At 41.1% G+C, this 12,941-nt stretch overlaps 3 protein-coding genes across 4 annotated transcripts in view; 1 reads left to right on the top strand and 2 right to left on the bottom strand.

The window, feature by feature from the left end:
• Positions 1-1,084, bottom strand: part of LOC117948167 (cytochrome P450 27C1-like) — a 20,964-nt gene extending 19,880 nt beyond the window's left edge. The window contains exon 1 of the mRNA XM_034877685.1: positions 945-1,084. Within this exon, the coding sequence (XP_034733576.1) occupies positions 945-1,058 (114 nt within the window). The 5' untranslated portion in view covers positions 1,059-1,084. The remainder of the gene's footprint in view (positions 1-944) is intronic.
• A 2,327-nt stretch (positions 1,085-3,411) lies between these two features.
• On the bottom strand, positions 3,412-11,155 carry ercc3 (excision repair cross-complementation group 3). Of its 2 annotated transcripts, XR_004657146.1 has the most exons (16): positions 10,972-11,155; positions 10,280-10,479; positions 9,540-9,776; positions 9,382-9,431; positions 9,156-9,291; positions 8,502-8,669; positions 8,122-8,326; positions 7,467-7,781; positions 6,740-6,924; positions 6,196-6,398; positions 5,994-6,090; positions 5,719-5,836; positions 5,468-5,586; positions 4,039-4,188; positions 3,593-3,908; positions 3,412-3,530 (listed from the first exon to the last, which is right to left on the bottom strand). XR_004657146.1 is itself a non-coding variant. In XM_034875641.1 (15 exons), exons 1-15 carry the CDS (start codon positions 10,997-10,999, stop codon positions 3,774-3,776), a joined length of 2,346 nt encoding a protein of 781 aa, XP_034731532.1. In that variant the 5' UTR covers positions 11,000-11,155; the 3' UTR covers positions 3,412-3,773. The 2 variants fall into 2 exon arrangements, 1 of the variants encoding a protein (XP_034731532.1); XM_034875641.1 differs by having other exon boundaries at positions 3,412-3,908.
• Positions 11,156-11,809: 654 nt separating this feature from the next.
• gpalpp1 (GPALPP motifs containing 1) overlaps positions 11,810-12,941 on the top strand; it is a 3,524-nt gene continuing 2,392 nt past the window's right edge. The window contains exons 1-3 of the mRNA XM_034875677.1: positions 11,810-12,057; positions 12,178-12,295; positions 12,373-12,468. Coding sequence (XP_034731568.1) covers positions 11,997-12,057; positions 12,178-12,295; positions 12,373-12,468 — 275 coding nt within the window. The 5' untranslated portion in view covers positions 11,810-11,996. The remainder of the gene's footprint in view (positions 12,058-12,177; positions 12,296-12,372; positions 12,469-12,941) is intronic.

Raw genomic sequence — 12,941 nt, 5'->3', positions numbered from 1 at the left:
TCCCGGGGACGCATGACAAGCTGCCTGAGCACGCTCCGCATCTTTAGCCAATCATCTCCCTCACTGGAAAATAGGACAAAAGAAACAAGGTACATTTTTGGGAAGGTATTTTTAGACTTATTGAGGAAAAGCCTTATTTTTCTGAAGAATAGTGACAAAGCTGTTGAAAAAACTGAAGTATTGATGCCATATCAGTTCATAGATTGAAAAGCAGACTATCGAGAGGTAAAAGGGCATGCATACAAAAAATGAGCTAAGCTTAAAAATGTAGCCCAGACACTAATTTTTTTTGCTGTGCACATCAACACATTTAGAAACAAAGGTGATTATCCTGTCGTTCCCCAAAGTCATTCAGTTCATAGGGATCTTTCTAGACTCAAAATCTCAAAGTTTGAAGGGAGACTCACGCTGAGATGAGGCCAGTGGAACGGCCTCTCATGTCTCTGTACTCCTTCCAGTAGTCCATGTTACCTCTCTGAGGGGCCACACCCTCAGCCCTCAGCACCTCAGCCACCAGGTCACGGTCCGCCACTGAGACCACCAGCTGGGGCCCAAAACGGGATTTGAATATTTTGCCATACTTCTTTCTGTGCTCCATCTGTAAAGCAGTAGTGACACAAACAGTAGTCCCATTAATGTCTTCTTCTTCTTCTTATGTAAGGGTTGTTTAGTCATGCTGCTAATTTCCAACTCTTTATAGTTTAACAAAAAAAAAATCTCTGCAGACTGATACCAAAGCGCTATAACACATGTATGAACACCATTACCTGAATTTCATGAACTCTGCCAAACCCATCTCTCCAAAAGAACTCAATGAAGTTGGATAAGGCACTGGGTCCAGGCATTTCCTTTAGGGTCTTGATTCTGGTTTTCTTGCCAACATCAGCTAGTGTGATCCATCTATCAGGCACGGCCCCATCTTTAGCCGTGAAGATTCCAAATTCCTTGCTGGCTGCTGACTTGTGCAAGGTGCGTAAAATAAAAAACAGCTGCTTATTTAGCCGGTTGCATTGCAAATTCTTCCAGCATGCTGTCGTAAAATGATTCAGGATAGCCATTATTGTGATACTTCAGTTGCCTGCAGTTCCCATCTGCAAATCAAATGATCCTGGCAAGCAGTCCTCACGGTGTGGTATTGTAATGTTATGGGACTATGGATAGCTCTGTATGGTGTAGGCGTTGAGGTTCTTTTATTGAATGAGGAGTACCTTGCCATGTGCCAAAACTGAGATCTTACCGCATCAGCCTGTACGCGCATAGACCACTTTTGGCAAACACACACATACAAATGTAATTAAGGTCACTCTAAGCCAATTTAAATGTTCACAGTGGTCACGTAACAAAAGAAAATCCCTCACAAATTCTTGCTGATACACACTGCAACTCTATAATGCTCAAAAATCCCTCTCTGCACACACACACCCGCGTCACACACCGTGTCAACCCCGGCCAGTAGCATCTCCGTAAAAGTGGCTTAGTTCTCCTCAGTGCACATCTCCTTGGTAATGAGCATGTGTGTGGACAGTCCCCCCTTCACAACCTTTCCATGCTACAGATGGGCTTTAATCTCTATGAGCCTCTTATCAACGTGAATACTGCCTGGGATCAGACAGAGAACATTGTACATCTAATTTTGAGAGGATTGAATTAGACGGTTTAAAAAAATTTCTATTTTGCTCTCTGCTAGAGTAGAACATGTACACATCCTCATGTGTACTTGTTGTCCTCTCTGATGGCCTCATGGATCCTGAAACTATTCAATTCTTCCCATTCACCAAAAGATGTATTATAAATGATATACTAAAACATTTGTGATTTTATCCCATGGAAGCAGATCAGATAATAATGTGAAAGGAATGGAATGCCTTTCCATAAAATATTTTCTCTACATACCGATGATGACGGAGAGAAAACATTCAGTGTCTTATGCAACTAATTTGAAGACTATTGCAAAACTCGTACCCTGGAGTGGAAAGCTGACCAGCGGTCTGTGCCTTTTACCCATAGGAAGATTAGGTTGAGTATAATAATAATAATTTTATAATTTATACTGTTTATTTATCCCCAGATGTCAGAGTGAGTGGGCTGCCAGTGCTGGATCAGCGCTCTGATTGGATGGGGAGGGGGCGGGGGGGATACTGGCAGCACCCAAAAAAAGTGAACTGGCATCTCTCCAGCTACCAACCCACATACTGTACTTTGGTATGTACCAAACCCTCCCGTTCCCAACCCAACTCCCTACAGACTGACCGACTTCCACTCTACGTAGGCTCTTTGCCATTTGTGGGGAACATTAATATGATTTTATCTGTCACACAAAACGAGTATCAATAGAGGCATGTATGAACACGGTTAAAGGGAATCACAGGTGAGAAGGCGATGGAGAAACTAGGATCTGAAAAGCCATTCAGTTTTTCAACCTCAGCTGTGTGCGAGTGATATTTTTAGATCTCGTCTGCTTGTCTTTAATCTTTCACAGTCAGTCTTTTTGTAGGTGTAAGTAAATGCATTTATAAAAATAAAGTATTAACCTCATTATTTGCACCAGGAAGCATTGGAAATGGTTTCAAATTCCCTCCAGTTGCATTTTTTGTGGTGTGATTGCCAATACAGTCATCAAAAAGCAGATGAAGTAAACCCACAATCCCCTTACTGCTCTCTATCTCCAAAATAAAAGCTCAAGTTAACCTCAAATTTTCTGCTCCTTCCAGTCTTCAAGGGGCAATAAATACTGTGGCTACACTTTATTTACTATTGTCAATATTAATTGCTGGTAGTAACAAGTTACTTATTATAGTTATTTTCTTTAGTTTTGCTCATTTTAATTGTTGACATGTTCCATTTTGCCACACTTGCCGGACATCTGTTATACACCTTTGTATAGACTAATTTGTATAATACCTATACATTTCCTAGGAGACTAACAATAATTTCAGCCTCCCACTAGTTATCGCTTACAAAAAAAACACAAAGAGCTATCATTTTTTCCCAACTTCTCAGAATCAATAAATAGAAAATTCCAATAACACTTCTTTCACAAAATATATTTTGCAAAGTCTTAAAGACAACCATTTTAGAACAAAACATATTCTTGGAAATTAACATCAGGAACAGATAAATGTCCACTGATTATGTGGGTTCGATTAGTTATGTCTTAATGTGTGAAAAACGTAGCCGCACTTACAAAAATTCCAATATACATCCTTGATTTTCCTCCTCAGGTACAGTTGTCAGTGAAACACACACCAACAGTAGATAAGACACAGGTTATTCCACGTAAGGCTAGCAACATCCATCCGTCTACTTTGGTACCCTCTTATCCTATGCACAGACATTACTGCAAACAGCAAGTCAAAGCCTTCAAGCGTTGTGGGATTAGGCTTGACTTTAAAGAAAAAAAAACTACTTTTGTTGTTAGCGTTGCATGTCATCTGTAAATGTCATTCCATGTAGGTGCTTGAGGGAGCTGGAGATGAGTCTTTCAAATGTATCACGCAGAGCTGTTCAGCCCTGCTGCCGTCATTCACGTACTTAACTAGATGTACAAGTTATTTCAACTATCATTCCTATCAGCTACCAGGAGGAAGCAAGTTACAGCATATCATCATTTGCTCCTAATCATATTCAGTTTCAAGGTATATTCAGTCATCGCTCTCTTCTCCAGACCAAGATGGACTCTCCGATCTCAGTAGACATTATTGCACCCCAACTACGTCCTGTTACCTTGCTGCAACGGAGTAGGTCTTTAGGTGCCAGGGTTTGAGTCAGTGCATCTACTTTCTGAAGCGCTTGAACAGTGGATGAATGTTTTTGCCTAATGCAGCTTTGCTGCCTCGACTCTGATATTCCATGTAGACGGTGTCATCTGCACCTGACATGGAGCTCATGGTGCCCGTTCGTCTTGAGAACTGATGGGGGGGGAAGCAGGCAGAGAGAAAACTAGTGAGAATATTGTAATATACAATAGCATTACTGTACGCATGCAATGCCAATTGCCTATGTGTGCTTTCTGAGTCCAGGTATAGTGAAAGTCCTCACCTGTGGTCGTCCGCCCACCTCCCCTGCCACCACTTCCTCCTCAGCATCCAGGTCTGAAGCAGCGAGGACCTTCTGAAGCAGCTGCTGTTGCTCATCTTTTGAGGAGAACATTAGGTCCTCTTCCTCCATACCTGCCAACTTTGTGATCACCTATGAAAGAAGAGGAACATGAAAACATAAAAATAAATATTATTCGTAAATTGAACAAGAATGATGTTTATTGACAAACATGTTACCACTTGCCCATTAAATAAATAGTTACAATTTTACTTATTTAAACAGGCATTTTGTCATTTGATGTGAACTCTATTCCTCCAAATAAAAGTATAGGGATGTCTACAACAGAACGGGTAGAGTTCTCTTCAGATGTAAACTCTCTGTGAGTGAAAGTTGGATCCTTTTTTTGTTTTTTTAAACCAGTTTCTTCTTCTTTAAATCAGTTTTTGTTTTGTCCCTCCAAATTGAACTCCTATTGGCTGTTGCCAGAATCACTTTCAGATTTCAGTGTTGGTGAGTCTGCTTCACAAGTCCAGCCAGACGGGATCTGATTAACACCACACATTTGCTACAACACATCAGGCTCAAACTAGTCTTGGGGCAAGTGTATTGATAAAAGAAACAAGAAAATCACATTTGTAATGTAATATTATTTAAAGGTCCCATGACATGGTGCTCTTTGGATGCTTTTATATAGACTTTAGTGGTCCCCTTATAGTGTATCTGAAGTCTCTTTCCAAAATTCAGCCTTGGTGCAGAGTTAGAGCCACTAGAGCAAGTCCCACAATGAGCTTTCCTTAGTATGTGGCGTTTCTGAGTCTGTAGATTTTGAGGAGGATTGGGGGGGGCAAGGTGGAGGCTGGGGGTGTGGTCTTGACCAACTGCCACTTTGCTCATTTGAAAGTCATGATGTCTCTCTCTCATGGGTGGGCTAAATTCACTAGACGGGCAAAGCAGAGAAAGGGGAGGTAACCTTGCCCTTTATGACCTCATTAGGAGCAAGATTCCATATTGGTGCATCTGAGCTTTAATTTTCTCAAAGGCAGAGCAGGATACCCAAGGCTTGGTTTACACCTATCACCATTTCTAGCCACTGGAGGACCACAGGCAGTCCGGGGGAACTCATATTAATGTTTAAAAACCTTATAAAGTGAAATTTTCATGCCACGTGACCTTTAAATACACCAACTTTTTCAAAATTGATATTACATTTAAATGAGTTTTTCCAAAACTAAAGTTAAATAAAACTTTAGCCCTTTTAGATCCCGTGTCTTGTCTGACCTATCCTTCAGTATAATTGTTCCAAACTGTGAGAGCAAACGTATATGGTACATGGTGTATGAACAAGGTCACACTTGTAGTGCAATTCTGAAGGGAAACAAATATTGTGAAATTGAGTGGAGATGAGAAGATGCTGTGAGGGTGAACACACCTTAAAGCTGTAACCCTGGTCCACCAGGAACCTCTGCCTCTTGGTGGAGTAAGCCATCTCCTGGGTGTCCTGGGACACCAGTGAGTAGAAGTAGGCATTGTACTCCTCTGCTACCATTCCTAAACAAGCAGACAGGCACAGCAATAGTATCTGTTTTAGCTAATGGATGGAGGTCAACAAACAGCTGCGTCTGCATGTGTTAGCGTAGGCAAACAATGTGTTTAAAGTTTGGTTTTGGCAGACAAACTGACCTTTCTTGGCTCGTAAGACTCTGCCAAGTCTCTGGGCCTCCTGTCTGCGTGACCCACCGTGGGAAGAGATCTGGATCAGAACATTGGCTTCTGGCAAGTCAAATGAGGTGTCTCCAACCTGTTTGGTAGCAGTAATATAGGACAAATTCACAGACATGCATCCATTCCATTACTGGGTGCCACCTACTGGCCAACAAAAGGGCACATTATTGCTGAATGAGTAGGCCACTATTACATTCAGTAAGAGACAATCAATAAGAGATTGATAAGATTACTTTGGAGATGAAAATGGTGTTGATCTTGGGGTTGTGTTTGAAGTTCTGTAAAATCTGCATTCGTTCCCCTTGAGAGGTTGGGCCATAAATGTAAGGCCTTGAGAGGAAAATGAGAAAGAAAAGTTTAAACACAAAGAAGTCCTATCTGAACAGGCAGTTTACTCAAACATTTGAAATGCTGCTCTTGTCAATAATAACATACTTGTTGAGGCGAATGGCGTATTCCTTTAAGGCAAACACGTTGTCAGCAAAGACCATGATCTTGTCATTGCGCCGCTCGTGGAAGCGAATGAGAAACTGGCAAACGCGGAACTTGTTGGGGTTCATGGTGTAAAACAGCATGCGCTTCTTTGTCTTGATGGCCACATACTCTCTGTAAAACTCCGGGGACATTGGGCACCACACCTAAAGCACAGACGTGTACATGGTTCAGATAGCTTTGTCAATATGGAACGTGCTCACTGGTACTTTTTATATTGATTCTTGACTGCAGCTATGCCAAAGAGCCTTGAGTCATTGGATATTATGGTTTATATACCCACAATGTTAATCTTTGACGTATCTTAGCTCACCAAGAAATATCCTATTTTGTGGCTATTTAGGTGGTCAACAATCAACTTTTTGGGCTAAGGTTTAACATCTATTAAATCACATAGAAGACTACACAGAGAAGAGAACAAAATCAATTGATGACTAATTGTTGCATCCCTTTTTCTCAATTTATGGTATAATACTGCAAGACTCACCTCTGCGCACTGGACTTTGGCAATGTAGCCGTTGTTCTGTAACTCCATCCAGTTCGCCTCAAATAGCTTAGGTCCAATTAGGAAGTTCAGGTCCACAATCTTGTCATCTTCCCTGACCAGTGTGGCAGTGAGTCCCATTTTGCAATGTGCCTGGACAATGGTCAGAACACGACGGAACATCTTGGCTACAGAAAGCACAGAAATATTATGGATTATGTACAAGTATAATATCTACATGTTGTATTATGTCAACATGTAGATTAATACCACCGATATATGTGTCTACCATGTGTCAATAATTACACTATAACCCGAAGCACTTCCTCAAAATATTATTTACAAGAGGCCTTTATATTGAAAGGTATTGATGTAATAACTACAGATGTTCCAATACAATAGTTTCCTTTCCGATACCAATGCATAAAACAAAACTATTATAATTTGGTTCAGCTGTTTACTACTAACCCTGTGATGTTATATGATTGATTTCATTTTTTGTATGGCCTGGCTCAGGTTACAGCAAATGAATGCCAAATAACTGTCTTTTATTTTGTACTTTGATAGCCAGTCTAACAGAAACCGAACATGAAGTACTTAAGAGTAGATTTCAGGGCTAAATGACAAGGTATCGGATTGCTGCATAGACTCACATACTCGCCGATAGTGATACCAGCATTTTAATCAGTATCAGACCCATTTCACAACAACTCTAACAACAGCCGCTCACCGGGGATAGTGTGCACCTCATCCAGGATAATGAGTCCCCACTCCTGGCTCCGCATCCACTCCATGACTCTCTCAGCCTCCCAGGAGCGCTTGGTGGTGTGACCCAGCATAGAGTAGGTGCTGATGGCCACTGAGCAGCCGATGGGCTTGTCCTTGGCGTCGGAAGTGAAGCGGCAGATCTGAGAGTCATCGATAGTGGACCACATCTTGAACTGAGCTTTCCACTGCTCCACTGACACCGAGGAGTTCCCCAACACTAAGCAGCGTTTACGCACCGTGCACGCTGCTGTCACGCCCACCAGAGATTTGCCCGCTCCTGGAAAGCAATGGAAGACAAAAGTATTCAAACATACTAGCTATTTACACATATTGATGATACAAAAGATTACCAATAGTTAGTAATAGTTTGGGTTGAGGGTAAACTAGAAAAAAATAAAAAATACTTAATACAAGAGTATATCCCTTGTTTTTTTATAAGGGCTAAGCTAATATTTTAACATTTTTATTAAATACATTAGTATTTCATATTCAAGTTAATTTTCATTTTGCAATTTGAATACTTTATTTCATTGTGATGAAATGCTTTAGGCTCATCCTTTCAGTTTTGTCTACCAATGTCTCGTCATCCCTTGACTGCAGTAAACCAGGTGTCTCACCGCAGGGCAGCACGATGACCCCAGAGCGAGCACGTCCATTCCCAAACATCTTGCGCAGACTCTTCTCCTGGTAGGGCCGCAACACAGCAGTGGGCTTCAGGTCTATGTTGATATCTGGGTTGACTGTATCATTGCGAAAGTCATACTCTGCTAAGAGGGGGTACTCCAGCTGAATACAACGCTTCTGCAGTTCTTCAATCATCTCCTACCCAAGGTCAGGGAAGAACAGTTTAGAGTGGGGCATAGAAATATGAATACATTTTTTAAGCAGGGTAGTCCATTGTAAAGCTACAAAACATGAATGGCAGAATTGTCAGTAGTAATGTTAAGTATGTAGAACTGAAACAGCAAAAATAAGAGAACATAAATATGATGTGAACCTGGCGAATCTCAAAAGACACAGCCTGAGTCTCTTCCTCCTCCTCCTCTTCTTTATCCATCTGCTCATAGTAGCTGAAGATGTCCTCAGGGATCTGCTGGGATGTAGTTGGTCCATCGCTGGGCTGTGAGGTGGAAGTACCTCCCTTTTCCTCAATAGACTTGGAAATCTGCCAGAAGGAGAAATCGAGGTACAATTGTTAGTGAATGACCAGGACAACAGTGATAACTCCTGTTGGCCCTCTAAAAGGGATATTTCCAAAGCACAACTTGTTACTGATTTTCAATTAGATGGTAGAATAGCTGAAAGGTTAGGACAAAACCTTAAGGGCTCTGATATGACTGTTTAGTTCCTGGATCACAAGACATCCTTCCCCATCATTATTATTATTATGTTGTCAATGTGTCATAATGCACCAACATTGGGCAGTAAACACACAAACTTAATTGTTTATAACATTATTTATTGTAACACAAAAATTACTTTGTGTGTCTGTGTGTGTGTGTGTGTGTGGGTCGGAGGTGGGCACACTGGCTGAATGACTGGTGCGATGTGTGGTTTGGCTCGTGATAAGGAACTCCTCATCCAATAAAAGAATCGGCCACACCATACAGAGCTATGTGTACGTACAAAAAAAAAAAGTTGGTTGGCATACCGCTGACTTGCTGTAGATGACTTCAGTAATAAGCTCAGTGTCTGCTCCGTCTGCAGTGCGGAGACGGCATTCACGGATCACGTTGTCCTGCAGAAGGCGCTGGATCACATCAGGGAAGGTACTCTCAACAAAGTACCTGAAGGTAGACAGGTAGCACAGTTTAAAAAGAGCGCCAAGGGAATGATGATTGATATGACAGAAGGAATACTTGTTGATATGACTTTACCTGTTGTGCTTGAGCACCAGTTTAACTTTGCCATAGCTCACTGTGCAGAGCTGAGAGAAGGAAAGGGATACAATGCAATGAATAAATAACCGCATCTTAAAATCATACATTTGGATATTGTCCTCTTTCATCAAAACTCCAGATTCTCTCATTCAGACCTGAATGAACTGCACGATTCCATCAGGTAACGACGTCTTGCTGAGTTTCTGCAGGTACTCCACAATATCAGAGGTCTGTAGCCCTACACTGACCGCTGCATACAGGGAGTAGGCCGTCAGCTTGTACTCATGAATATGATTAGGCCGGCACACTGGTTCTGCAATGGCCACCATGAAATCCTGGGCGTACTTATACACTGGTGAGAAGGCCTCCAGAAAGATGTGTCCATCTGGAGCCTGGAGGAGATAAAAATTAAAAAAAGAGATGAGAAAGAAATACAAAGAGACATCTCTTATAATATTGTGGAAAAATCAGCAAGACGACCACCAACTGTTTCATTTGTAAACTGTCTTAAAGGTGCTCCAAGCGACGTTGGCTGACGTTACTTCTTGTTGACGTTCAAAGTATTTTCAAACAAAACGAGACTAGCTTGTCCCTCCCTCCTCCTCCCTTCTCCTCTTCCGCGCACTAACCCCCCACCCCCAAATCCTTATGGTCGGTTATTGGCTGGAAGTCTGTTTGCATATGCTTCGTGGTGCAGGTGGGCACAGCTTATTTTTGTTACCGTTTGTAGACGCTGGACTGTCTACAGAGATCTTTTTTTTTTCAGTGTGTTCTGGGACAGGCAGCTCGCAGCTAGTGAGGAGAGGTTTTCTGTATGTGACGAGAAAATGTTGCAGCTTAAAACCCACGTAGAGCACCTTTAAGTGCGGAAATCCCCAATCCAAACCCATCTTACCACCCAGAGGGGGCGTGAAGAGTGATCATTCTTCAACAGCATCTGAACACGATAATCTTTAGCTCCATATTCATCCAGTTTTGTGCTGGACTCATCCACTTGTTTCCCCGCAGCAGCAGGTATGGCCTCCTGAGACTCGCTGCCCACTACCTCTTCTTCATCTTCTTCTTCCTCATAAAAACGCTTCTTGGACTTCTTGTCTGTAGGAGTTAGAAAAAAAACATTTCCAGTAATAGGGTTTAAATCACTACAGAAAAATATTAGTTTTGTGTGTGTGTGTGTGTGTGTGTGTGTGTGTGTGTGTGTGTGTGTGTGTGTGTGTGTGTGTCGCTGTATGCTTTAATACACAAGCATTGGTCAATACGTCATGTAGTTTATGACCGGTTCCTGCGTTTTAATTCATCATTTTAGGGTGCGTTTGACAAATATTAGGTACATTTCACGTTAAAACCTTTCACTACAAATGCTAACATTACCCTACAGCAAGACACGGAATAACGTGGATCATTGGCGTTTAAAGACTCCAGATGCAAAACTCCAGTGTTGTCAGCAATAACGTTACACAGCAGGGACGTGAGCTTCAATTCACGATATGTTCATCTTTCAGTTTGCCAGAGTAACGTTAAACGTTTGCTAACGTTAACAGCTAGCTAGCTTAATACGTTGAACCAGAGCATTAGCTAGTAACTCACCCCGATCTCCTTTATCCTTTTTACCCATTTTATCTATTCTTAAATAGACGATTTATTTCAAAACACGACACGCATCTCATCATATGCCTGATGTCCTCCTGAAAGAAAGATGAGACTGTTTTGTAGTCTGACCGGTGTCAAGTAACGTTACGCCATTAGACAAGCTTCCGGTCTCAGCCTTCAAAATAAAATATTGATGCAAGCAGCACAACATTGGGGAAACATCCTAGCTAGCCTACTTGAAGGGGAGTTTTTTTTTTTTTTTTTTCACCATAATGTGTTGACAAAATAAAAGACTGCACTTAACATAAAAAGTTCTAAGCACAAACTAGACTTTGTGCATGTATGCATGTATTTATTTATTTTATGATTTCATGGTAGAAACAGAAGAAAACGAAGATAAATAAAGAGAATGTCTCAAATAATAGAGGCATGACTCATATTAGAAAAGACACATTCACCTAACATACTAACATGTTAACTGATAGATTTATGTAAATAATATTTTTATTAGGATTTTTACACAGTCTTAAAATAATAAAACATGATGTCATGTGAAATGCTCATACAGATAAATAAAATAAAATAAATAAAGGTGCTAGAGTTTAACATACAAATGGGTAGTTAGACTTTTAACTGGTATTTAATGTGTTCATCAAAAGCATTCTCAACTGTATAACACCACACTGTAATTGATTGCTAAAGTATTATGTAATTAATGCACAGAAGTCTACATGACTGCATAAGCCTCCAGGGTAAGGTGTAATAGTGTATAAAATAAAACATCTCATTCATTGTGCTTTTATTCTTGCAGCACAATAGCCAACTTCTGGTTGTAGGTCATCTTGAGCTAACTTGACAGACTGAAGCCTCATTGTGTTTACTTCCTGGGTCAGAGGTGAAATCCGTTTATGAGAGGTTCCTTTGGTTTGTCTTGTTCATGGAGAAGCTTTAAGTTGTTTTTTTTACTTTGAAAGAAATTGTTAAACCTACGTGACTCGGTAAGTAAGCCATCGATTTAAAATATGTCGTCAGTCAGACCTGCTAAGGAGCAGAGGGATGAAGACTCTGATAATGATAAAGGATGTAAGTACACGTCGAAAAAACACCCTTACATTTGATTAAATGCTGTATAAATCACTATTATTCGCATAATGTCGTCTTTTTCATGGTAGTTAATGTATTTCTTCTATAACCCTGTGTTAGTCTCTGGCCCCGCTTTGCCTCCTGGCTATAAATTGGGAGAACCGTCGAGCTCGTCGGATGATAGTGAACCGGAGGTTGCGGCCAAAAGAGCCAAAACAAGACACACAGCTGCAGACAAGTAGGTTCATTAATGGACTAGAATTTATAGAAAAAGAAATGGTCAACAAACAAAATGGCAAAATGTATTTTTAACAGGGTGGAGAACACAAAGGTACAAGAAAAAGCTGATGATGGTTTCTTTGGACCAGCCCTACCACCAGGATTCAAGAAACAACAGAGTTCACCAGAAAGGTGAGCACATGAATTGTTTGTGTTGTGGATAATGTGTCAATTGTTGAAGCTGTACCTTAATTCAATTCAATTTTATTTATAGTATCAAATCATAACAAGAGGGATCTCAAGACACTTTACAGATGGAGTAGGTCTAGACCACACTCTATAAATTACAAAGACCCAATAATACTAGTAATTCCCCCAAGGGCGAGCATTGGTGCAACAGGGGCGAGGAAAACCGCCTTTTAGGAAGAACCTCAGTGATTAGAAAAACTTTGTTTAAGGGAATAACATCAGACAGACCCAGGTTCTTGGTAGGTGGTGTCTGTGATGAACAGTGGCAATAATAGTCACAATAAAGATAATGGAACTATGACTAGGAGTAGTAGTAGTTCATGGCGTAGCAGGGCACTGCAGGGCCTTACAGGATGTAGCAGGGCGTAGCAGGGTGTAGCAGGGCCTTACAGGATGTAGCAGGGTGTAGCAGGGCC

This window comes from Etheostoma cragini, chromosome 1, assembly GCF_013103735.1.
Source record: "Etheostoma cragini isolate CJK2018 chromosome 1, CSU_Ecrag_1.0, whole genome shotgun sequence".
Classification (NCBI taxonomy): Eukaryota; Metazoa; Chordata; class Actinopteri; order Perciformes; family Percidae; genus Etheostoma; species Etheostoma cragini.
This window is presented reverse-complemented; position numbering and strand designations above follow the sequence as displayed.